The following is a 27,994-nucleotide window of genomic DNA, read 5'->3' on the forward strand; positions in this document are numbered from 1 at the left end:
CCTGGACTGTTCAAACCTCCAGGAGGGAAAAGAACCAGCCTCAGTCCAGTCTCTGCTCCACCACAGACACTTTGTCAGTCAGCTCTCTGCACCGGAAAAACACACTTGTGGAAAATACCTCGCGCAGCCACGTACACGCCTGATTGTTTCCCTTTTAACGTCCAGACGCAAACTGCAAACTTGAGTTGACCAAGAAGTGTCCTGCGCTGCAACATGGTAACGACCGCATGCTTTTGATTTGAATCCATGTGTAACCTTTGTATCAGAGTCATGCATTATGGGTAATCGTTAACTGCATAAGATATTTAAATTATCTTGAGTGAAAATGAAATGTTGTTGTCTTTTATAGGGATTGTGTCAGTTTGTGCGTCTTTGTCATTTGCAGGTGCTTGAGGACAAAACAATTCAAATCACTTACCCATTTATTATCCCCAGTCAGTGCAGGGCAGTGGTGGTCCATTTACTCCACATTTCATTGCACGGTGGAGTGTTTGGCTTGTGTGTTGTTAATGTTTGGGTTGGATCCCTCACCCCAGGTTGTCTTTTGATGCACACTAGTCCTGGGACAAAAGCTGTTTTACTGAGTTGAGACAGAGCCCAAGTGTGCGGGATACAAATGGGTGAAGGGGGGGGACACCATGCATGCACCATCTCAACTTTTGGGGGACTGCCAGGCTGTCGTCGTGGAGACCAGAGGCCACAGGTGACCTCTGACCTGAGGACTCTTGGAAGGGTCCTTTGAGTGCAGTGGTTACGGGATAGTAGTGACGCAAGTGAAGGGGCAGGTTTGACAATAGACAGACAATTGGTATGTGCACTGCAGCCGCACAGTATGTAGACGCCCGCACAGTACCCATTTTTTTGTAATCTCGACAACAATTGAGGGCTAATTCAAAGAGGCCACACTCCTGGGTTTTATTCTGTTTGAGTGACAGATCAGTGGCCATCTCTGAGACAACTTAAGTGCTGTTTTGGGTTCAAGTCACTGCACAAAAATGCGGCTCTCATTCATTCCATCACAAGATACACTGCTCTTTTATTACCTACTGAGGAAACACTGCACCACGAGCATTATACTGACTGATCTGATGAAGACACGGCTTAAATGCCCATTATTACACACATAAATGACCTCACTTGCGGCCGCTGGTGCATGTCATCTTGGCAAGTGCAGTGTTTATATAATTACAAATCAGTTACTGACCCAGGTGTTATTAAAGTGAAATAACAACCACTGAAGCGCTTTGATGGAGGTGCTTTATGTCGGCAAGTGGATTGTTAAATGTTGCCTGGACGTGCAATATAAAGAGGTGGGATATATATAAAAAATATATAAGAATTAGAATGATCACAGTTTAAGACCAGACTGAAAACCCACCTCATCTCCCTGGCATTTAATACTAGTGTTTTAACATTTTCCTATGTATTGTGTTATCTGTATGTATATATATGTTTATTTTGTTGTTGTTGCACTTTTGCTAGCTGAAGTTGTTTTAAATGTTTTAAATGTGCTATAGAAATAATCTTGAATTGAATTGAACATAATAGTGTATAGTATCAAGTGACATTTCTGCCCTTTTGTGGTTTACGTAAATATTTTCCGCTAGACTTGAACCTCAACCAAGACATTTACAGACAAATTTTAGCACATCCCTAAACCATTGTTAAGATATTGTTAATGAGATAATACATTGTGGGCTTAAATAAAGGTTAGAAAGGAAATGAAACTCACTGCTGGATTTAAACAACGACCAGGCAAAACTTTGGACACACCGTCTCATTTATTTCATTTTTTTTTCTTCACGTCTACTACTAAACACACAGAAGACATCACATATATGAAGTAAGACATATGGAATTATGTAGTAAAGAAAAAAGTTCAATAACTCTACCAAATATATATATATTTTTAGATTTTATATTCAAATCCAGAAGTAGCTACCCTTTCCCTTGTCAAACTGGTAGTGGACACACCCTCTTTTTTTAATGTTTTTTTCCTCTATTTTTATTACTTTTTACAATTTAGATACATACGGGAGACATCAAATATATAAAGCAAGATATATGGTATTATGCAGTAAAGAAAAAATGAAATAACTAGTAAATATTTTCAGCAAAGCAATGGTGCCTGTGTAGTGTAGTAGTGTTTACCTTTTTTCTTTGCTACATAACTCCATATATCTTACTTCATATATTCTTATATCTTCTGTGTGTATATAAAATGAATGAGATGGTGTGTCCAAACTTGTGACTAGTACTATACGTTTGGTTTAAATACAGACTTGTTACTTTTCCATAGGCTGGTCCGTCTCTCAGCAGTATGGGACAGCTGATGTAATGTCCTCATTCAGCTGTCTGTCTGGGTCCCATGGGTGCACTCTCTCCTGTGTCTCTGTGCATATGTTTGTTGTCTATCACAGGGCAGGGCCAGTTCATGACACTGTAATTGTGCTGACTGTAACACAGCTGCTCGACAAGAATCTATACGCTGCTGCCATAGACTGTTTATATAAATGGACATAGCCAACCTGCTTTACATTGGAAAATTGTCACACGTCTCTTTAACCACTGCTATGATCCTGGTGTTTTTTATTTCACAATTGTGTCTGTAAATCAAAATATGAACATTAATAACAGACAAATCAGGTGTCATTTTTCTCTGAGGTTGCTCCCACTAGCGTTAGCAACAGGTTTGATTCACAGCGTTGCTAAGCGCCCGCTCTGGATTGGCTCTTTGGTTGCTATGATACTCGCGATCGGAATTTCAAATATGAAACTCAGCTCCAAATTAGCCGCTATAACTGCTAGCCTCGATGAGCTTCATTTGACTGGAAACAACGGTTCTTTATGCAGTTTATGGCTACTACTTTTGTCTTCATGCTTGTTTGATTGCTGGATTTTTTTGAGTATAAAAATAAGTCAGGTCATGTTTCAAATATTTACTTCTAAGTTAATAAACTTGCAGTAAGGGAACATACATAATCAATAAGTCAAACTCATACTTGAAAACTTTGATACCGAGGCTATACTGATTTTGACACTTCAATTGATGATTAAAAAAACACATTTGTTTTCGTCAGCAGAATGGAATTTTTTTACTTTTTATGATTTTTTTCAATACTGATACTTGTTCAGATGAGTATCTAGTAGTACTGATACTAATTTGAGTATTTATTTTAGTATTTAGAGGCGACAGCAGTTCCGTTGGTCCGTTTGTCCACTGATCCAAAGGTTGACAGTTCAAATCCTGCTGTCAACATGAACATCATTGGTTGAGCGGTCAGATCCACTGACCCACAGGTTGGCGCTGCGATTCCAGCTCCCACCGATGAATGCTGTCATTGTGTCCTTGGGCAATAGACTTAACCCTCCTCGCCCCCAGTGTATGTGTACACTGGGGTATGAATGTGTATGAATGTGAGTGTGAATGGGTGAGTGGTTCCTTGATGTAAAGCGCTTTGAGTGCCTAGAAGGTGGAAAAGAGCTACCATTTTTACCATTATTAACCAGCCTTTAATTTGACTTCTCCTTATCTACTTGACTAGTTGTCCGTTAAAACCACACTGTGAACTGTCCCAGGTTGAATGGTAAAGTGAACCATGTTGTAAATGACTTCTCTGGTGGAGTTCCCTTAAGCGGGTTGGCCAATCAAGCACTAGGCAAGGGAAGTTTATTTGTATAGCGCAATTGGTCCACAAAGTAATTCAAAGAGCTTTAAAGAATAAGAAAGACATTAAAGTCACAATACAAACAAATCAAGACATAAATAATCATCATACAGTTAACATTAAAAGAGAAGAGTGCAGAATAAAAACCTTTCAGTCATATGCACAGCTAAACAGAACCGTCTGGAGCCTGGATTTAAACATTGTCAAAGTAGAGGCCTGTCTCGCATCTTCAGGAAGACTTTTCCAGGTTATAACTGCATAAAACTGAAACGCTGATTCCCCATGTTTAGTCCTGACTAATCAAACACTAATCATCCTTCCTCCCACTCCCGAAACCCAGTGAGTAACCTCTCCCTCACACCCCTTTATTCCACAGGCTTTTCACCATTTAGCCCCTTAATCTGTAACACTCTTTCCAGTCATCAATGGATTCTCATCAGAGGAACTTTTGTAACTTCTACATCACCGCTATTAAAACTGTAATTATGAAGTCTGCATCCGCTATGACTATGTTACGAGAAGTCCTTCCACGCTAAACACTAAATGACTTATGGCTCAATAGATGGGTACATTTCGGGAAGTTTTTGTTATTTTTCCTGTTCTACGATTAGATTTAAGCTGTGGGAGGTTGAATAAATCCTGTCTATGACTCATTATAGACACAAACTAACTATCAAAGTGTTTCATTCTGCTGTTTACTTATTGCCATTATTGCTTTTTACCATATCGTACATTTAAAATATTTTTTTCGGGATAATTCTACTTAAGGGTTATTGTGTCAGTGGCATAAATTAGTTTCAATATTATCGTTTATTATCTATATTTTCTTTGGCAATATTCACCTTATTCTGGACGTTGCCTGTGTTGTATTATTTTACGTGGGGCTTCCGATCTTGACAGTAAATAAGTTCTATAGCGACTACAGAGCTGTTTTAAAGCCTCCAGAGAATCAGTATAGTGCTGACTTGTTGTTGCACGTAAACACTAAATATTTTACACAAATCAACCTACTTTATATAATATTTTAGCGTAGAAACCTTTGCTAAATTCTCCATTGAAAGAAACGGGATTCCCACTTAACAGGAAGTGCCAACACAAAGAAAGAGCAGTTTACAGTCACATTTACAGTGAAAATGGGTGGAATAAGATCAGTATCGTACTTCAAAATGTATTATCGTGACAAGCCTAATTACAAGTACTAGTAGTTGCTAATACTAACGCCAAGATAGTCAAACAATTGTACATTCATATTCTATTCTTCTCTTCCTCTGTAAAAAAATACCTGCTGCATTTTTACCCGTTGAATTTGTTGTAGTATTCTGCGTCGTTTGCTTAAGTCGGGACCACGTCAGAAGCTAATAGTAACCCCCCTCTGACATTGATTGATGCAGCACACATTGACTTGGGTGAAGTTACGCAGCTGAAACACTTAAGGTCGAAGTTTTATGAGACAACATACACACCCAAGTTAATCATTATCCTCCAGGTGTCTTCCCCGGATGACTGATTTTGAAAGAATTTTAAACTTGCCTGTTCCTCACACAGACTCACTTATATCGCAGCATCATACTTAATCATACACTAATCTAATAAGACATAACAAAATAGTAAACAAGTATGAGCTGATTTAAAGGGCTTATATTACCGGTACGCTATGTTCTAATTAATGTTAAAGTTATAATGTTGTTTTCTCATCACAAACGGACCTGGAATTGTGTTTTGTTTCATTCACACATGTTTAACACACAAAACCTGCATATTTAGGCTGAGTTATTCTCTCAAACTGAAAACACTCTGTTCCACCTTGTGATGTCATCATGTGGTAATACAGGAAGTGCTCCACTGTGTTTTTAAACTCCAAACACCTTCACTAGATTAATTTGGATGATTTCAGCTTTAGAATTGCCAATCTATACTGAACTAAAGGTAAAAGGAGCTGTTAACTTAAAAAAAGGACTACTTCATGACATCACAAGGTGGAACAGAGCATTTTAAGCTTTGGAGATGTGGACAGACATGTGCGAATGAAACAAAACACAACTCCAGGTATGTTTTTAAGAAGGTAACAATGTTCTAACATGGCCGGAAGCTCACAAGGGTCACTTTTATAATAATATATAATATAGGGCCTTTAAGTATCAAGATTATTCAAAAGTAAAGGGAGTACTCACACATTAACATTTCAAAGTACTAACTTGTATGCATGGATTTGTAGAACATCTAACCTCATTTCAGACTTTTTTTACCCTGTCCTTTGACCTTGGCAGAGCGAGGTCTCAGCTTGCAGGCAGACCCCATGCCGTGGCCTTTGTGTCCTAAAGCTTCAGATACGGAAATAGACGCTCAGAGCAGCTAAATCTGGCTACGTCTCATGCTGGGACCATTGTCTTGTTAACGAACATTTTGTGTTTTTACCACGTGACTGAGCTCAGCCTTATCATTTGCATGTTTTTATTGATCCATTTTATCTTGCTGGAGGAGCGGCTGCACGGACAGGGTTCAAATGTATAGCAGGGCCAGCCGTGTGTTTCTTGTCTTGTGGTGAATTGTGCCTTTGCAAAGTGCTCGAGGTTTTTTATCTGCTTCTTTTATTTGGGGTGGAGAGCGGCTGCAGGACTGAACAAAAGGGCCAGAGTGAAGGTCCTTTTCTGTGAGTGGGCTTGTAGTTTATTTATACCCTGAGCAGCCACTCATCAATGCTTTTCTGCATCAGCATTTGGGCTAGCTGCTGTGCTTTTGCCAATACCACACTGACTTTTTAAAGTACTTTAAAAACTGAACAGTGTATGTAAAGGTCCTATATTACACAAAATGGATTCTTGTGAGCTTTCTGCCCTGTTATAATGTTGTTACGTCAAAAACAGAACTGGAGTTGTGTTTTATTTCATTCACACATGTTTGAGTAACACTTTATTATCAGTCTGTTCATCTCCAAAGCTCAAAATGCTCTGTTCCACCTTGTGATGTCATGAAGTGGTAGTTTTAAAGTTAACGGCTACCTTTTGCCATTAGTTAAGTTGAGATTCATAATTCCAGGGCTGAAATGAAATGATTCTAGTGAAGGTGTGTGGGATTTAAAACCACAGTGGAGCACTTCCTGTATTACCACATGATAACATCACAAGGTGGAACAGAGTGTTTTCAGTTTGAGAGAATAACTCAGCCTAAATATGCAGGGTTTGTGTGTTAAACATGTGTGAATGGAACAAAACACAACTCCAGGTGTGTTTGTGATGAGGAAACAGCATTAGAACAGAGATCAGAAAATGGCATAATATGGGCCCTTTAAGTGTTGCACGCAAGATACAGTATATGAGTGCATGTACCACAAGTCCCTGGTGAAGTTCTCTTTTGGCTTCAGTTTACATCAGACAGCTCAGTACTTTCACAATCAGGATCAATTTAGTGCTGCTCAACAACAACAATAACTGTGTGTTTGCAGTGGTGGATGAAGTACTCAGTTTAGTTAAGTAAAAGTACAGATACAGAGGTGAAAAGTAAAAGTATCACATGAAAAAATCTACTTAGGTAAAAATACTTAAGTACCTGTGTAAAATGTACTTCAAGTGTATAAAGTTAAAGTATTTCACACAAGTGTTCATTTGTTTAAGTGTAAATGTAGTGATATTGATTAAAAAATGATTCATATTTTGGTCAACAGTAGCAATGCCAGTCTATTATTTTTATTTCTCTTATGAATTTTGTGTATTTACTTTTGTTTGCTCAAAGTTGAAGCTTCAACTTGAAAACTTTAGTCAGAATGTTTCCACGAACATGGTAAAAATAACCCCTCAAATCATATGAAAAGTACTTTTACTTTTCAGTCCTGTTAAAAAATGTAGTGGAGTAGAAAGTAGATACTGTTTTCAAATGTAGTGAAGTAAAAGTAAAAAGTATCCACTGTGAAAAGTACTTAAGGAAAGTACAGACACCTAAAAATTAGACTTAAACACAGTACTTTACTACTTTGTTCCTTCCACCACTGCATCTTTGAAGAATTATTCCTGGACTCAGATCATATCCCATATTATCGACGTTTACAATCAAAGTATATTATTTTCATTATTCATTATGTTGATTTCCTGGAGTGATGCGTCTCAAGTGTCCGATCGCAGGTGGCCGTCTGACCTTGAATAGGGTTTAAAACCTGACCGCCAGCATGCCTCGCATATCTCTTTCCTGTATTGTTTTTGTCTTAAAGAGGATCAAGCAGCGGAAATGAGTCTAGCTCTGGTTATTGTCTGGTCTAGGTGACTGGTTAGACAGGTACTAGCTACAAATGTATGTTTTAAATCTGTGCATGTGCCCGGTTTATCTAAAACTGCCTCTCACACATTCCCGACTGTCAGGGATTGTCAATGAACTGGGAGTCTCTGGCAATGGAAAATCTAAGGAATCTTGCGCTGGCACCTGGCTAAATGGCTAAATAGACCACCTCTGACATCCTCCCTTTTCATTTCTCAACATATTAAAAAAAAAAAAAAACAGGGCAAAAGTGCGCTGTAAAATCACATTCTTTTTGTGGAATGTCTTTAATAGTTTGCCAGCTTCAACGTTGCTCACCTCTGTTTGGCAACCGGCTTTATTAGCAGAGATTCCTGAGTGCCCACCCATCAGTGCCGGCTTCACAAAGTCATTGCACCAAGGACACGAAATCAGATCTCGTGCCTTCATCACGTGGTGTGGAAAGAAGAAAAGATGCAGTCTCTTTAGGTAAAGCAGTTTGAAACAATGTCTTCTCTTGTCTCCCACTACACATCTGAAGTTCCCCCATTATGCAATTTGATATGAAGCAGGACCCATCTTAGCGACTTACACATAAACCATTGTCCAGACAGTCCCCTGCGTCTGTTCCCCTCTGTGCTCCCGCTCACTGTCTTTGAACTCAAGTCTAATCCGTTAATATTGGAACTATTATCCAGGAAATAAAACCCACTACATTTGGTATTTGTGCAATGAACCTGCCTATTTTCATCACTCGAGGGTCAGGAATGATCGTCTTAAGCTTTTTTTTTTTTTTTTTAACAAATGCATGTCCCTTTTGTCCCAAGAACTCGGCAAACACGTCTAACCACAGAGGGCTTAAAGGCGCAACAAAGAGATGGTGAAAAGGAAAGTAGGGGACCAAAAAAGGGTGTAGGGTGAATGGGAAAGTACCTGGCTGTGATGTCGTAATCCTTTCGCCTGACGTCCTTTTTTAGCTGCACAAATACTGTTTGTTGTCTTGGCCAGTTTGTTTTGGGTGACAAGTATGATCACATAGTGGCCCGCAGCGGGACAGTGGTTGGAACCAAGCACCTCCCCAAATGCCACCCCTGGCTTGAGAAACAGGAAACGAGTGGCATGATAATGAGAAGCATAGAAGACAGAATGACAGAGTGAGCATGGGATAAGCAGCGTGCTGTTGGAAGTGGACAGAAAAAACACAGGTAAATTATGTTTTGTTGTCAGTATTGAGGCATGGATTAAAGGGATGATGGAAATTGTAGAAAAAAATAAAAATAAAATAATCATAAACCTTCCTAATTTATGTCAGGCAATAGATGTAGATTTATGTATTAATTTTGGTGGAAGAAGTACCCTATTTTGTTACTTAAATAAAAGTCCAGATACCAGGGCAAAAATACTCAAGTATCACATGAAAAAATATTCTTAAGTAAAAATATTGAAGTACCTGTTGAAAAGTTTTTCTTGCAGATTTTGAGATCTATAATAAAGCTTCAAATGTAATGATTTTGATACAGATTTGTGCTGAATTTTGCTCTACAGAAACAACTCAATCGATCATTTTTTTCTGGTTTTATTTGGATCTTTGTTTGCTCAAATGATGAATTTGATAAAAAAATAAACCCTCAGCCTTTTCAGAAGATCTCAAACTGTAATAAAAATACTTTTACTCTTCAGTCCTGCTCAAAAATGTAGTGGAGTAGAAAGTACAGATACATGCTGTCAAATGTAGTGAATATAGATACCCAAAATGTTTACTTAACTACAATACTTCACGTTCCAATGCTATTTAATGATTAATGAAATATTTTTGGTTAGCTTGAGAAGCAAAGGGCAGAGCATTGCTTACTTTTGAGTGGATCTACAAACTTTGAACACTGTCTTGTGATACCAAAGCTGAGTGTAAGTGATACCTCTGAGATCACCTAAGAAGCTGCAGAACTTGTCTTCAGATCTGACTGAAGTATCATGGGAAGGTTGTGCTCTACCTTTTGTACAATCGAAACTCTGACAGTGTTTTGGAGATTTGGCTTGGTGCTCGTGTTGTACTGAGTGTGCTGAGGCAGGATGGTTGTTAATTACTTTGCCCATGAGGAATGCTTGTTTGCAGTGGATGCATTTGAATTACCCTTTAACCTAATCATCCCTCCCGGTGGTTTGTGTCACACTGTGCCGCCTCCCCTTTCACTCCCAGCAGCATTCAACAAATCTGCTAATTAACTTCAAATTATAGAACCCAAAATAGAGCGGCACAGTGCTCACAGGATAAAGGTAAACGCTCTGACGAAACTGCTTTTCAAAATAACATTTCTCCCCATTGTATTTTTCCTCTTTTGAAATTCACCGGTGTGTGGTTGTTAAGGTCTATTTACTGCATTGGAATCCGCCTCAGGACTATTAATGGCTCACTACTGGGAACGAGATTTAAGAGCTGCTTTGTTGTTTAACTGTTTTTAATTTACTAATTGCGTTTTAGAAGTTGTACTTTCTCCAACTCCTGACTATAACCCGCGGCAAAGTTTTACAACAGTACAACAAGTACAAGGTGAACGGTAGTGTTGTTTATGCTGGACCAGTGCTTCCTGTTGCCGTGTTGTCAATGTAAACTACACAGAGGAGCTAGGATCCAAATCAGCTGAAGAAAGAGTTTTTCGCTTGTTCCCACTGAGAAGCTGCCAATGAGCAAACACTGAGTTTATTTACAGACAAAAAGCAGAGGCAAAATGCTGACTCAAAGGACCAGGCACCAGCTTCAACACTCACCTGATTCTACTCACACTTTGCAGTTCTGTTTGTCAGACAAGAGCATTTGTTTACCTGCTTTACATGTTTCAGCCATTTCCTGTAGCCTTCCCCAGAAGCCAACAAACAAACAAGAACAATAAAAGAACAAGCAAAGCAGGAAAATCTGAAATTAGCCATATCCGATCATTACAAGAAACAAAACCACATCTGAGCTGAAAACAACAAACACCAACGCTGGATCAGAGAGGCCATCGAGGTCCGCAAACGAGGTCCAAGGAGCATGAATTGTGATAAGAGAGCGTACACCTTGTCTCATACATCGGATGCAGTCTTGTAGAAAGCGTCAGACAGTAGGGGGCGTAAGGTTCCTGGCAGCGTACAAGACACGTCATTACAACATCACGTGGCACTTCTGACCGTCTGGCAAAAAGAATCGCTTATTTTAAGTTCAAAACAGAAGATCAAATGAACCTTTACCAAAGACTGTCCTGCAGAGCTCATCACAGAGTTTGGCTGATGCGTGACAAGGACATGATTAACTACACTTAAATTAAAATAGCTGTTTGAATCATTGCAGACCTCAACAAAAATGTTCCAACATACATGTGGTTTTTGTTTTAGTAATTTGTATTTCAATTTCCAAATGTTAAAGAGGACACACTGTTTGATTATATTAACTACATCATCTATAACTGTATATATAAGAGCTGATTGGTTTACTGATTGGATTACTCTAACATGCATGAATCAGGCTAAATACAACTTTGAGAGGGGAAATGAGAAGGGGAAACAAATAATTATAACATAAATATGGATTGTCAACTGAAACTATAATGCAAGAACAGCTAATTTAATAATAACAGTATTAATGTTGTGATGTAATGATTGTTGTAATTGACTCAGCTCTTGTTTAATTATTGGGGCAGCATATAGACGTTATGTCTTGAGTGATTTAAACTGAGAATCAATACACACAGACGCTAAAAGTCAGGCAAATACCGCTGGTTTCAAATGAGGACGCAGACTTGCAGTGGTCACAGCTTAAGTAAAACCATCGGTCCAGTTTAGAGGCTTCCATCACAAAATGGCCTTTTTGGTGGCCGCTGTTACTTTTAGTCGTTGGAACATACCCTGCTTATTTCTGTCTATTTTATGCTGCAACAACAGGAACATGTTTGCACTGTAGAAAGTTTTAAAGTGGTCTAACAAAGGCCTTGTGGGTGGAATGATGTGGGAACCATTCAATGTCTTTTGGGATAATGGCAAAAGCCGACTCCTACGTGAACTGCAACAGAAAACAAAGACTCCACAGTGGAGAGAAAGGGACTCGGGTAACCCCTCCGCCTCCTCAGCCCTGGCTCTTCTTCTAATGAATTTAATAAGCAGCTCCCTCTCACAGGCTTTTGTCCTTAGCTTTACATCATACAGCTCATTAGATGGTGAAATTATCAGTCATTAAATGTCTGATGTTACTGGTCTTCCTTCATTCTCATGGGAAAGACAGGTTACACTGACTGACTAGTTTAAATATAGACCCCTCTCACGTTTCAACCGGTACAGGTGAAAGCACTACAGCATTAATAATTACCCACGCACAAATGTTAAGAATGCGGTTTTGTTTCCTCGTTGGCTTGGACCACAACGCTGGACTGACCCAGGTCGAGCCAACAGCCGCCGTTGGCAAATAGAACGATACTCTGCCGGTATTACAAGGTGAACAGGAACGAGGGTTTATCGGGTTCAGAAACAGGTGAAACGCATGGCATAGTTTAGTTGTTTGCTTTCTCTGATTTTTTGTGGGAAAATATTTCAGATCTTTTTGGAGATGCAGAGTTTGGTGGGAACATTCATGAAGCCATAGTCATATAGGGGCTGATGGAGATAAGAGCGAGTGAGTTTTTAACACAGTAAAGATTTAAACTTTGTGTTTTGCTTTAGATCAGACCTGGACAACTGAGGGATTACACAGACAACGACATTTTAAAATAAACTTTTAGCAATGAATGTAGTATTTGTAGATTCTTTGTTTCCGATCACTATTGTATTGATCATTAGTTGGATGTCAAATATTTAGCTTCCTGCCTGAGAACTCTTTACCTGAGGTGCTGGCAAATATAAATCCAATAGTACAGATTAAAATATGAAAATCTTTTAATTCGTTACAGATTGTCCTGTCACGATAAAAACTATATCGACTTAACATTCAATACATGCTCGAACAGTTACTTGGGTGGGTTAATATTTATCGCAGGGACTTTTTCTTTACACTAGTGGGAACATTTTGGTTATTTTTCTGCACTACAATAAGATTTGAGCTGTAGTGTTGCATTCTGTTATTTATTTATTGCAGCTCACATTTTTTTTTAACAATATTACCCATTTAGATTCCTTTTTTGGGGATATTTCTGCTCCAGTGTTTGGTTTCAGTATTATTGTTTATCGTGTATATTTACTTTATTGCACTTCGACGTTTGTTGTTGTGACAGGCGTAGTTCCAGATGTGCAGAAATAAAAAAGTACCTTGACAAAATGGTGGAGAAAAGATGTAGTAGATAAGACTAGATTTATTATACTGCAAACAAAATCAGCATAACAGTTGTTGGAAAGTCCAGAATAACCGGTTAATCAGTGATCATGTTTCTGGACTCAATAGGCTATAATTGAAAATATATATATATATATATATATTAAAGCTTCAGTACTTCAAAACAGAAAACCATTTATTCCTGTCATGATAATCACTATATCGACTTATCGTTTAATACTTTGGGGCTCAGTATTTATCCTGAGTGCAATTTCTTTGCAATAATAGGAAGATTTTTGTTATTTTTGTTGTTATACGATAAGATTTGCAATGTAGAAGGTTGAATAAGTGACGTTTATTAATGTTCATTCTGCTATTCATTTGTTCGTTGTTGTACTGGGACTATCCTACTTTGTTGCTATAGTGACAGTGAAATAAAGTACTTTTTTTTAACTTTATTTCGTTTATTGTGATATTATGGTTCAAAATGTGTTATCGTGACAGGCTTTACTTGCATCTTTTAGACCGCATGACTGAATGTGTGTTAAGATGCATTTAGTTCTGGTTAATAATTATGAATACTTCTCGTAATAATCGTAACACTAAGATTTTAAGTCGTGACAAAGCTAATCGTCAGCCACACTACAGACATACATGTAAAATACAGTGATGTAATCCGAAAACCAGCAATATTGTGTTTTATACTGTGTTTTTTTCAATTACGCTGAAGGTAAGACTCGCTCCCAGGGGTGTAGTCATCTAAAGTCTTACATAACATCAGTCAGATCCAGATCAATAGACTTTCATAAAACACCAGTCGCACCAGTGACCCCTGATAACCCTGTGCTGTACTCACCAGGAGTCATTGAATTTTGCGGAGAAATACAATAGCCTACCGTCAGCAGAGGTAGTAAATGCCAAGGTGCACTAAACACGGAGCTGTAAACAACCCGGCAGAGGCGTAGACTGGAGCGCGAAGGGGCCATAGCAAGAGTTCTGGTCACATTCGTAGTTAATCGAATTAGTGGTGTCGCAATACTAAAATTTTGATCTTCATTCAATCTTTTTTTATATACTTTTCAACATAAAGTACGAGAGGTGTCTTTAAAGGTCCTAGATTATGCAAAACTGATTCTTGTGAGCCTTACGCCGTGTTATAATGTTGTTACCTCCTCAAAAACAAACCTGGAGTTGTGTTTTGTTTCATTCGCACATGTTTAAATCATGTGGTAATACACAGTGGAGCTCTTCTATAATACAGAAAGTGCTCTATACACCTTCATTAGAATCTTTTGGATAATTTCAGCCCTGGGAAAAGTTAAACGGTAGCCCCACTACCACTTCACGACATCACAAGGTGGAACAGAGCATTTTGAGCTTTGGAGATGTACAGACTAATAATAAAGTGTTACTCAAACATGTGTGAATGAAACAAAACACAACTTCAGGTCGGTTTTTGAGGAGGAAACCGTATTATAACATGGCTAAAAGTTCACATGAGTCAATTTTGCGTAATATAGGACCTCAAAGTTTTCCAGTCGTGTACCTGCAGATCATGTTGGTGGCAGAGGACACAGTCGCAAACTCAAAAGGGGTCTGTGTCTTCCTCTCTGACGACAAATGACTCTTTGACCTCTGTAAACCGCAGAACTTGTCATCAATGGAAAGAGTGTGCAGCTGAACAGTGGGCTTTTGGCTTCAGCACCAAGGCTCGTAACATATAGTCATTTATATGTCTGCATTTGACACTTCTGTCTGTGATTTATATGTCAGTGCCTTCAATCCAACACTGTGTTCTCTCCCGGCTCATTCAGAAAACCATGAACGTAGTGTAAGGGCATATCTGAACACGTTCCCATGTTCTTGTGTGGCTGGTGTTAGATTTCACACTCAGGCATTACATGACATACAAAAGTGCATTCATCACACATGAAGAACACTATATCTGCAAGCTTAGGCTGCCTGTCCAAATCACCTCGAAGGGAAACGTGTCTCCTTGCATCACTCTCTTTTATCAGCAGGAAGTCGCTCAAACGTGGGAGACAAAACCTGTGGTATTTAGACTGAGCTCTTGCCTCTCAATAACAGCATTCATCTTGTTGCCATTTTAAAAGTGATTTGAGCTGTGGAATCCAACACTTTTCAAGTAAAAGAGTAGGTTTTTTTTCTTTTACCCACATAGAAACTACTGTAAAAGCTTTGTGTCAGACTGTTGTGTGCTCGCTATCTGCATTTCTGTATTAAGTGTTTTATCAAGTATTAACATGGGACGACAGTAGCTCAGTTGCTCAGAGTGTTTGTCCACGGATCCAAAGTTGGCGGTTCTCACAAGTGAATACTGTCTTTATATCCTTGGGCAAGACACTTAACCCTGTGTCTGTGTACACCAGTGTGTGAATGTGTGTTCCTTGATGTAAAGCGCTTTGAGAGTCTATATATATAAGTGCTATATAAATATGTGACCATCTACCATTTTGGGATGAGCTTTGTGATTGTTTGAAATGTACCTAGGGCGTGTTTATGTGACCACAGCTAAATTAACCTACATATTAATGCAATACATAGAGAGAGCAGTATAGTTTAACATTATTATTATCATGAATTTAATGTGACCTCTATTACAAAATCTAGAACGGTAAGATTAGACTACTGATGTGACATTTGTGAACGAATCGGCTCTTTTGAACGGTTCCTTAACGGTTCTTCTCAGTTTTGAAAAGACCCGAATCTTTTTCTTTCCAATTTTTATGCATTTTTATCCAGATTAACATTGAACCAACACAAGAATCAGCAGGTCAGGCGACACAAGTGAGAGATTTGTGCTCAGAAAACACATTTGACTTCATAATGACAGTTAATTTTTGAATTATTATTATGGTAGTGCAATGATTTATTTCGATTCTGCATAATTCCAAAGGGTAAACTCACGCCCACTCTCAGTTTGAACCTTTTTAAACACATCTGAGTCTTGGTCATTTCTCTCTGCCTCTGTGATTAGTTTGTCCAGATCCAAAAGATTCGAATCCCACAAAAGATCCAAAACTCCCATCACTAGATAAGGCCTAATTTGTACCGGTAACTACGCAACTGTTGTACTTTCTATGTAATTTTAGAAGCTACACCTATAAAGGTCATAATTTTGAAGTGATATAACCAAATGAGTGGAGGAGAGCAGGAGTTTGGTGTCAGTGGGAGGTAGAAACGTTGAAGCTGGTTTTGTATAAAAGATAAGGTCAGTGAGTGCTGCAGTGTTTTACAGCTCCACAGCTGTGAGAACCAACAGGGATTATGTAAGAGTGCACTGCTGCTGCTGAGTGGGAGTTTTGGATGTAACAGACAAACTTAACCTGCAAACATAAACTTTGGACATGATGAAACAGTTTTGAATATATGGGGGTGGGCTATGTTGATTGACCCCATTTCAAACAGCACTGTGCCAGCATCTGTGCTCAAAAAACTGACATGCCTAAACTCGTCTTGTGTATTTTTCAGTTTCGTGAGATTGTAAGGAAAATTTGACCCAGTAAAACACTTCTTTTGATACATTCCACCATATAAAGGTGCTTTGAGAATCAAAAGGAGCCTGGTATTTTGAAGGATCAATCTTAAATCAAAGAAACGAAATAACTTTTAACTTAAATTAAAGGTGCAGCTCATGACTGGAGTCCTTTCCAATTAGACAGCAGAGAGGAAAGAGAGCTTTGATCAGTGTCTCATTTAAAGAGCTGCGTAGTATTCAGGCCCTGTGGCTAGTTGTGCTGGCTGTAAATCTCTATGGGTCTCCAGGTTTACTCAGGTCCATAAACTACAAGGCAATTATGGAAAACAACTAGAGATGCACCGATCCTGCTTTTTCTGTTCTGATACCAATTTCAATACTTTGGCTTGAAGGATCTGACAATACCTGATCATTTATTTCCTTTAGACACTATCAGCATAAGGATTTACCCAGAATAAATTATGTTGCCTCGATCCTCCTTTCCCCATCGGAGCTTCCCGTCAAACATCGATTGGGCTCTCACGCCTCTGGCACATGACACAAACACGGTAAAATACTGAACCTAAAAATACTGCGTCAGACCTTGGACAGTGGCCATTAAGTTTGACACACTCATGATTTATTCATACAATGTCAATTACATACTCAAACATACAGCACCTGCACTGGCTCACATCATGTTTATCAGTCATGTTTTAAGAGTGTACATATTTCTCAGCCTTCCAGGTTTATCTGTATCTGAGCTGGTGAACTAAACTATTTTACACAAGATAGAGTTCTACTGTTGCTGTAGTTTGATACTTAAAGTACACTGAGTAGATCACTGCTCATGAATATAAACATGAGGTGAAGCTGCTTTGATCTGGTACTGACTGAGATCTTCAGAAGGGCAGACTCGGACTCTTGGCCATTTGGATCAATCACAGTTGAAATACCTTAACAGTACTTTACTCCGCCAACCAGCCTTGGACAAAGTGAAAGAAAACGGATTTTTTAAGTACTTTGTAAATGTGAGGAGTGTTTTCATACAAAGACTCACTGTGAGAGCTGTTCTTCAGACTGCAGTCTCTCTGTAAGCGCCAGTGCATCTTCAGACTCGCATTTGTTAACATAACATTTACCCAGGAGAAGCTGAATGCAACGCTGCAATCAGTAATGAATATTTAAAGGCGCACTATGGACGTTTTTGGATGAGTCCTGCATCTTGGCTCCATATCAACTTCTCTATTTTGCATTTATTCAACATGTGTCTTTATTGATCAAACTGACTAAGAGCACGTTCGAGTTTAAAGAGAGGCAAAAATAATATGCTTCCATTACATGTCATTACTTTATGTGCCTGAAATGGTGCAAACATTTTTAACTGAGATTACAATGCACACTTTTACACCTCTGTAGACCTGGGCCTGATTAAATGTCTGTCCACTGAGTTAAGTTTATAACAAAACTTGTCAGAAAGAAATGCAGTTTGATATTTGTTCAAAACTGTTAGGTTGTACTTATTGCTCCTTAATGTTTGTGCTGTATTAAACTGACAAAGCAGAGGACATTTACCAGTGTGTAAGTGTGTGGTGCCACGTCCTCTGGCCTTGCACTAAACAGAGCTCACACCACCTCCCTCAGGTCCTCTTTATAGTCTGAAGGCTGCAGCGTTTTACGATCTCAATGGTTTATAGCTGCTTGGGTGTTTATGCACGGAAAGAGAGAGGGTCACCGGGGTGAAATCAATCGTGAACCTTAATGAGGTTGTCTGAAAAGGAGCAAGACGGGGGATGTGCTGCTGCATAGAGATAGATCAAATATGAGCACATTCATGTCAATCAAACATGAGAAGACAGTCATGGTCACTACATTTTTATATATAAGTCAGTACTATAACTCAGCACGTTCAGTATACAATGTTTATAGTGAGAGCTGTGTTGGTACAAATGTATTTAAATCATGTTTGTTTAAAGTTGCTCGTTTTATCCAGCCTTGTGTCATGTTGTGGTGGGAGACGTTTAGTTTTTCCAGCTGTGATCTGAGACAGCTGTCTGTACACAGAAGTACAGCTGATGACACGTCTGTGGTCCCTCAGGGCAGAGCCACATCCGCTCAGCACAAGAGACATAGGCGTGAGATCTGGTCCTGCAGTGCATCTTAACTTATACTAATGTTTAAAAACAAGCATTCAAAACCATTTTTCAGGTATTTTACTGAGAACAGGACCTGTAAGTGCAGTGAGATCACGAACACAAGAGAATATTTCATGTTTGTTAAAGTGAAAGTGACTTGAAACTACCACTCCCTGATCGACGGTGGTTCTACAGGGTGTCCATAAAGTCCATGCAATTTTATTACAAAGACAATTGATAAGATATATTCATCAGACTTGTTCTATTGTATTCAATGGTTATAAAACTTTTTAATCGCATTGTATTTTTATGAGTTCCTCAATCAAAGATGTCCAGACTGTTGGATTGGAAGAGACGGACCAATTGCTTTACGTTCACCAGATATCACACCTCTGGATTAGTTTCTATGGGGCTATGTTAAAGATATCGCGTATCAAACAAAGATACGGGACATTACTGAACTAAAGCAAAAGGTAACAGATGTGATTGGAACCAGTGATAAGGCTCTGCTACAGCGAACATGGCAAAAAATCCAGTCTAGTCTTGATGTTCTTTGTGCCACTAATGGAGTCCATGTTGAAGTGTATTAAATTAGGTTAAAAAAAAAACCCTCTGGAAACCACTGAGGACAATAGAACAAGTCTGATTAATATATCTCATCAACTGCCTATGTAAAAAATGGACACCCATCATATGCATTGTCATTATGTGCATTTCCTTGACTCATTAAATTAACCTTATGTTCTCTTTTTTTACAGATCGTCCCATCGTCTTGCACAGTTCTGTAACCAATGGCTGCCTCTGTTCAGACTCTTCCTCTGTCCCGTGGGCCCAAAAAAACCTTCCGTAACCCCTTCTCATCCCAGCCCGTCTCGTCCCGCTGTGGGATGGGGAGTGTGGGCAGTTTGGTGGAGAGGCCAGACGTTCCTCCAGGTAAATCCAATCATGCAGTGCCTCAGGTGAGACCCAAACCTTCCAATGGGCTGCTGAAGAAGGGTTTGGGGCAAAGGGAACTCCTCAACTACCTCAATATCACTAGGTATGTGGATAAAACTAGTCCTGTCATGATAATTATTAGTTCAACTTATCGTTTCTTTGCACTACTAGGAATTTTTGTGGTTATTTTTTGGCTAAATGATCAGATTTAAGCTGTAAAATTTTTAATGAATAACTTGTATGAGTCATTACAGATGCAAACTAATGACTAAAGTGTTTATTTCTGCTGTTTATTTATAGCAGCTCATGATTTTTAACAATATTGCAGATTTAGAATATTTTGTGTTTTAAATCGTTGTGTCAGTGGCATAAATTAGTTCCAGTATTATGGTTTATCGTCTATATTTACTTCAGCGTTATATCAAACTTCAAAATATGTTAATGTGGCAGGCCAAGCTAAAACATTTCATAGTGTAGAGTTAATAAGGGATGCATGATGCGATTTTGGCAATGGATTTCAGTGCTGATACTGACAAATTAGCCGGATCAGATATCAGCTTCCAAATATTGATCGATAGCCTGATTGGACGTGAAGTCTGATCTTTTATTTATATCAAGTTGTTACTTGAGAGATTAATAACAGCAACATAACACATTTGGATCATTCTTGTTTTATTTTTGTTTAAAGGAAATAAATGCTGTTTTCAATCTCTCTAGTATCAGAATCGTTATCGGCGCATCCCTAGAGTTAATCGAATGCATAGATATTTAGATCTCGGCAAGAAGCGACATAAGAATTGTGATGAAGTGTGTGAGAACTGATCAATACAGGAAAGAAATCTAACTGTAATCTGACAAGTCATGTGACCGTGTACAGATTTGCAATTTACGTTTTAAACTAGAGCCTTGTTTAATTTAATGCACAATTAAAACACGAGATATTTGGACTTTGTAGCATATCGGCTATCGGCCTTAAATCTCCACCACAGGCTGATATTTAGTTGTGGGTGACCTGCAGCCGAAAAACACCCATAGAGCTTTATTTGAACACTTCAGTGCAAAGACAAAACTGCTCAAAATGTGACTATGCAACTGTCTAATGGGTTTGTAGTGAAAAATGGGCTGTGCGTGAGTTTTTCGTAAGTTAAAATGACATAATTTGGGGGAAATAAGCTAAATCTGTTCTACATATATGGGCAGAGTTGATTAGCCATCGATTGCTCTAGATTCTAAACAATCGGTATCAGCCATGAAAAACCTCACGTTGATCAATCTCTAATTGATCTGGGAGCCTGACTATCTAAAACTGCTCTTTACACAGGAAAGACCCCAAAGCAACTCAAAGCGGTGACAACAAAAGGGGCCTCATCTCCAGCCTCACGTCTCTCAGTGGTTGTGATGAGGACACATACAGTAAAGTCTACAGCAAAGACGGCACCGAAGTGGATCTGACGAAGAACTCATTACCAAGTGCAGGCAAATACGAAAAGGTATTTTTGATTTACACATCTGCTGATAACACGTTCTAGTTTCATTCTGCACAGTATGGAACAGAGATTATAAATAAACAGTTGTTCTTGCACTGAATTTGTGCCTGTTTTAGATTTGAAAAACCTTTAATCATTGCTGCAGAGTAGTTTCCCCCTCTCTCCTTCCTTCTTTCCCTCCCTTACTCTCCATTTATTTATTATTACACATCTTACATATGTATGTCTCATTTTCTGTGCAGCTGGTCTGTGGTTTGTTGTTTTATGTATGTGTGATTTTGATTCTGACACTATGACGTTAAGCATCTGCCAATGCCAGCGCAGAGACTGAAAACAGCACTTATTTCCTTCCTTAAAACAAAAATAAAACAAGCCAAAACTGATCCAACAGTGTTATATAACTGTTATTCATCCCACATGTACCTGCTGAACAGCTTTGTATAAATAAAAGTTCAAACATTAAGAGGCTTTTTGGGCCGATTACAACCTGTAAATAATCTTTGGGGCTGTCATGATAACAGTTTGAGGTTTGAAGTTTGAAGAACAGTTTGAAGTTTAAAGAACAATATAATGCTGTAGAGATATACTGCGATAAACGATATTATTGAAATGAATTTATGCCACTGATACATGAACGAAATGCAGGATAATCTCAGTAAAACATTTGTAAATAGACAAGATCATTAAAAGGCCTGAGCAGCAGTAAATAAACATCTGAACAAAGCAATAATTAGCCACAGAAGTTACTATTTCAACTCTCTACAGCTGAAACCTTATTATATTACAACAAAAATAACACAATAATAGAATATAATTATGCCAGTTGGTGTTGTTATGCTAAAATGTGACCTTAATTGCAAATCAGGCATTTTAATTAACTCTAACCCTAACCCTAAAGAAAGTAAAAGTTCAAACTGGTTTCTGATAAGTCCTACATTTCACTGTATGAAGTTATGTTTATACCACTTTATAAATGGTATCCTGTCGGTGGGAGTGTTGTGGAAAACATTACTATCAGAGTGAAAGTGAAATATGGCATTTCAATGGGTTGCAACAGCCTAGAGCAACATTAATCTACACACTGACGCAGCCCGGGGAGGATTTGATTAATATTTCATTTTTGACCTGTATTGACCACAACTGTAACATACCACAGAGCAGACAAGAATATGATTTATGTCTTTGAATCCTTTAAAAACTTAAACTTTTGATTTTTCCAGTCACATTTTAGGACTTCAGCCTTCAAGCCTGTCACCCCGAAAAACTTCAGCTCGATGCAAAATCTGTACCCGTCGTCTAAGTTGGAGGAGGAGGATCATGGGATTTCAAATGGTCTTCACCGAGCCTTTGCGCACGTCCCAAAAGCGGTCTCCACATCCTCCTCCTCTTCATCGCCCTCTCGATATGGAGGCCCCACAGCAAACGTTAACCAGGTATTTCTCAACACAAACGCCAAAATATAAAGTTGTATGTAAATGTATAGTTTTAATAATGAGCTGTTCTAATTCTTAGCTACAATTAAAACCCCACCATGTCACTTTTTAGCCAAGGAATGAGCTTGTTTTCAATTTTGGATGTTTTTTTTCATACTTAAAATTGCAAAAACACCTCCTTTTTGTGAACCCTGACTCTTACTTGGCCTGGAGAATGGCCTCTTCCTGCTTGTTTGCGTTTAAATGTTGGCTACTATTCCACGATATGGTGTAAAACTGATTATGGAGTGTGATTTTAAGGTTCTACTTCCTTGGGCTCATGCAGGGGATGTGCCACCTCCAGAAGGTTACGCAGTGTTGCTTTAAATTTAGAATAAACTCAATATAGAGATTTTAGATTTCCCTGTGTTGGCCGCAGTACTCAATCTTCCACCCACTGCTTGAAAATATTCTTCAATTAGGGACTTTAAATTATCCTTAAAGGGCCTCATCGCACATGTTTAAACACACAAACCCTGCATAATTAGGTTGATTATCTTCTTCTCTCAAACGGAAAACACTCTGTTCCACCTTGTGATGTCATCATGTTATAATACAGGAAGTGCCCCACTGTGTTTTTAAACTCCACGCACCTTCACTAAAGTCATATGGATCATTTCAGCCCTGGAACTCCTAATCTCTACTGAACTAAAGGTAAAAGGTAGCAGTTAACTTGAAAACTACCGCTTCATGACATCACAAGGTGGAACAGAGCATTTTGAGCTTTGGAGATACATAGAATAATAATAAATGATTGCTCAAACATGTGTGAATGAAACAAAACACAACTCCAGGTTTGTTTTTGAGGAGGTAATAACATTCTAACATGGCTTAAAGCGCATGAGACAAGTTTGTGTAACATAGGACCTTTAAGTTTCAAATAAACCCAATATAGAGGCGTGAGATGTCCCTGTGTTGTCCCACCCACTGGCCAAAAATATTCTTGAGTTAAGGGACTCTAAATTATCCTTAATTAATACATGTGAGGGCATCTCTTGGCATCTAGATTTGTTTACTAATTACTAGGTTGTGACTGAAGCCTAATTATGTGCAGGCTGTCTCTGTCGTGCGTGGGACCAGTCATGAAGAAGATAACTTGTCTGACTCGGGTCATAACTCCATGAACAGTCTGCCTCCTTACCGACCTCCGTTCAGACCACATCTGTCCAACATCAGGTCAGTGGCAGCATCGCTCTTTCTAATTGGACTATGCGGTTTGTGGTTGGACTGACAATGAGGCCTGTAGCAATATTTACCATAGCGATAATGGGAAGATTTTGATTATTTTTGTTGTAATGTGATAAGATTTGTGCCGTAGAGGGTTGAATAAGTAACGTTTATGGCTTCATTCTGCTATTTGGTGCAGCACAGGCCTTTAAATGAGTGGTGGCTGAAGTATTCGATTTTGTTAGTTAAGTAAAAGTACAAATACAGAAGTAAAAAGTTCCTCAAGTAAAAGTAAAAGTATCATATGAAAAAATCTACTTGAGTAAATGTATTACCTTTTTAAAAATGTACTTTAAGAGTAAAAAGTAAAAGTATTGTGTTAAATGTAGTGATACTGATTAAAAGTGATACATATTTTGGTCAATAGTAACAATACAAATCCATTTCTTTATGAATTTTGTGTATTTATTTATGTTTTGCTCAAAGCCGAAGCCTGAACTCGAAAACTTTAGTCCAGATGTTTCCATGAGCACAGTAAAAATAACCTGTCAAGTCATATGGAAAGTACTTTTTATTTTTCAGTCCAATTAAAAATGCATTGGAGGAGAAAGTACAGATACTGCTCTCAAATGCAGTGAAGTAAAAGCAAAAAGTATCTGTAAAATTGACTAAAGTAAAGTACATTTACCTAAAAAATCTAGTACAGTACTTTACTACTTGTGCTTCGTTACCTTCTACCACTGCCGTTTACTAAAAAGAACGTTTACTGGGATTTTCCTGCTTTGTTGTTATGGTAACAGTGACATAAAGTAGTTTCAACATCATCGTTTATCGTGATATTTCTCTTTAGCGATATATCATGCTTCAAAATGTGTGACAGACCTGCTAATAGCCTTTCTCTTACTCAGTGCATCTATGGGTCACATCAACACCATTGGGTCTTTGGACCGGGCCAGTCAGGCGCCAAAGAGCATAGGCGCTGGCGGTGTGCCCATCGGGGAGATGGCGTGTCGGAGTATGGCCACGCTCAGCCGCTTGACCCCCCACGGAGAGGCCCCACCGCCGTACGAGTGGAGCCTGTCGATGTCTATGGAGGATGTAGTAAGTCCTTATTTCTTTAACTTTTTTTTTACCAGATTTGATGTTGATGATTCTAAATCAGAGGTGTCAAACTCATTTTCACAGAGGACCACATCAAAAAATGGTTGCTCTCAAAGGGCCAGATGTAACTGCAAGATAAATGTCACTCCATTTTTTTCTTGTTAATTAACCGTTTCTATATTTATTACTTATTCGAGTTACAAATATTGCATATGGATTTGCATAGATAAAAATGGCTGTTTTTTAACTGTGTATCAAATGATAAACTGACATTTTAAGACATTCATACCTTTGAATTTACTTTGTCACAGGCCACATAGAATGAAGTGGCGGGCCGCATTTGGCCCATGGACCTTGAGTTTGACACGTGTTCTAAATGAATGGTTTTAAAGGTACACTGTGTAACTTTTCTTGTGAGAAAGGGGGTCTACCATTTGCTTTTTTTCCATAGAGATAATATTTCTTTGCATTACACTTTTATTGCTCAAAAAAAACAAACCTTGAAAAACATGAATTCTTACTGTGATATGGGTCACCTTTTCTCAAATAGGCATCATCAGTTTGTCTCCATAAAAATAGATACGTTGCCCTACTGTAGATTATTCCTGGCAAAGTCATATCATCTCTATGGAGACAAGTACCAGAAAGGTTACATAGCACGCCTTTAAGTTCTGCATATGCTTTACAATAGGTGCGAGATTTGGAGGAGCGTCTTGTGGAGAAGGAACAGGAAATCAAACAGATGAAAAGAAATCTGGATGAGAGCGAAGGTGCTATAGCTCAGGTAAATTTGAACATAAATAATAAAAAATAATATTGTTTTGTCTCATTAGCTGCTCTTTTAAGGACTCATTGTTCCGTCACTGCACACAGGTATTTGAAGGGAAACAACGTCTATGGGAGAAAGAGGTCGGGGAGCTGAAGCGTCTCTATGCAACCAAGTTACGCCAAGTTTCTCAACAAGCTCAGCGGTCCCAGCGCAGTCTGCAGTTACAGCTGTACAAAACTCAACAGGAAAAAGCCAGACTACAAGAGGAACTGGACAGCCTGAGAACAGAGAGGAGCCAAGACTCAGGGGTCAGGGCCAAAACAACCAGTCCCACTTTGGAAGAGACACAATGGGAGGCGAGTTGTGGAAAAATACACTTTTCTATTAAAGGACAAACTGATTTTTCTAGTTTTTATCTATGTTACAATGTTGTTCCTTCATACACAGAGTAATATTGTGCCTTATCTGCACTTTAATAATCCTGTTAACGAGAAATCACTATTTGAATCACTGTTTGAATGTGACATCTGCACCATTTTTAAACCCATAAATCATCTCCAGATTTGTTCTGAGCTTTTCTGCCAAACTGCGCTCACAACAACTCAAGAGCATGTATATATAAATCTCTATTGTTGTGTTGTTTTATATTTTAGGTCTGCCAAAAGTCGGGGGAAATTTCTTTGTTGAAGCAGCAGCTGAAGGACTCACAGGCCGAGGTCACCCAAAAGCTCAGTGAGATTTTCCACCTGAAGACGGAGCTGAGAGAGGCCCGCTCTGCGCTGAGTACCCGCGAGAGCCAGATTCAAACTCTCAAAATGGCGGCAGATGGCACTCCCAGGCGAAGATGCTTTTCTCAAACTGGGAGACAGGAAAGCACTGCACTTGACAGTTCAGGTAATATTATACTTGTATTTTATGTATGAAACTAGGGAAGCTACAAAAAAATTGAAGTATATAGTGTATGAAGTCTACAAGGCTACTTCGTTTGAATGCAAGCCAGAAGCAGAGTGAAACGTTAGCAGCCTGTGTCTTTCATTAAATTTCCCCTAAGGACTGACTGGAGTGTAGTTTAAACCATGTGTACATCGTCTCTGTTTCAGGAGGGTCTGGGGGGCCCACAGAGGAGCGTCTGCGTGCAGAGCTGCTCCTGGAGAGACGCCAGAGCGAGGCCCAGGCCTTAGCTTTTGAAGAGGAGAGACAGACGTGGCAGGCAGAAAAGGACAAGGTCATCCGCTATCAAAAAGAGCTCCAGACCAGCTACTTAGACATGTACCACAGGAACGAGGACCTGGAGAGGAAGATGCAGCAGATGAGAGCTTGTGTTGAACGGGACAGAGCCGACAGTGAAGGGGCGGGGCAAAGTCAGACATTAGAGCACGATGTATCCCAGCAGAGGAGTGAGACAGCAGCAGCCAATCAGACTGACAGAAGCAGCTCTGGGTTACCATGGATAGACCGAATTGAGTCATCTGAAATTTGAATGTGATTGACATATTTGCAATGTAAATACCCTCTGGTAGGGTTTTCATGTGAGGAACAAGCTGCTAGCAATGTTGTTTATTTAGTGTAAATGCAACAAATCACATCACCATATCAAGACAACCATCTGAAGAACGATTGTTAATTCTCACAGGGATTAAAAGAAAACAATATTATAATCTATGAAGTTATTTACAATTCCATGTCTCAATATAAGAACAGAAACATGAACCAAAATGTGATTAAACCACAGCTCTACAAAATGTAATCTAAAACTTGTCACTAGATGTCACTGAAGCTGACTTTTTTATGGTGGTACTGTTCAACAGTACTTAGGTTCACAATTTTATTGTTTATTTCACTCTCCACCCCATCAAAAAATACACTACAACTCCCGAAAGAACTATAGTAGACAAATGCTTAAGCCAAAGGAACCGAACACTATACTTTTTGTGATATATTTATTTAGACTGAAATTAATCCACTTTTAAGTGAAACTTCAATCTCAGGTTTATTTTGTGCCAATGTACTAATGCTATTCCATAATGACTACTGTACCTGACTGAAACTTAATACTGTAAATGGAAGCCTTTTGTTGTGGTGACCTCTGACCTTTGGAGGCACATGTTGTAAATATAAGCACACAGTTGACCAACTGCAGAATATGCTAAATGGTTGCCATGACATGCCTCTATCCTGTAAATACAATATGAAGACCATTGTGTTGTTATTAAACCTTGTACGGTACAAATAATGTGTTTATTTTGGATTTCTGTAATAAAGTTAACATTTATTATTTACTTAAG

At 38.8% G+C, this 27,994-nt stretch overlaps 1 protein-coding gene across 2 annotated transcripts; it reads left to right on the plus strand.

The window, feature by feature from the left end:
* Positions 1 to 55: 55 nt before the first annotated feature.
* Positions 56 to 27,991, plus strand: n4bp3 (NEDD4 binding protein 3). Of its 2 annotated transcripts, none has more exons than XM_033974037.2 (10): positions 56 to 216; positions 19,536 to 19,816; positions 21,035 to 21,203; positions 22,421 to 22,633; positions 23,727 to 23,848; positions 24,748 to 24,940; positions 25,632 to 25,724; positions 25,814 to 26,065; positions 26,363 to 26,603; positions 26,810 to 27,970. In XM_033974037.2, exons 2-10 carry the CDS (start codon positions 19,569 to 19,571, stop codon positions 27,187 to 27,189), a joined length of 1,911 nt encoding a protein of 636 aa, XP_033829928.1. In that variant the 5' UTR covers positions 56 to 216; positions 19,536 to 19,568; the 3' UTR covers positions 27,190 to 27,970. The 2 variants fall into 2 exon arrangements, with proteins under 2 accessions (XP_033829928.1, XP_033829929.1); XM_033974038.2 differs by lacking the exon at positions 56 to 216 and adding an exon at positions 9,023 to 9,097 and having other exon boundaries at positions 26,810 to 27,991.
* Positions 27,992 to 27,994: the final 3 nt, after the last annotated feature.

The sequence above is a fragment of the Periophthalmus magnuspinnatus genome, chromosome 10 (assembly GCF_009829125.3).
Source record: "Periophthalmus magnuspinnatus isolate fPerMag1 chromosome 10, fPerMag1.2.pri, whole genome shotgun sequence".
Classification (NCBI taxonomy): Eukaryota; Metazoa; Chordata; class Actinopteri; order Gobiiformes; family Gobiidae; genus Periophthalmus; species Periophthalmus magnuspinnatus.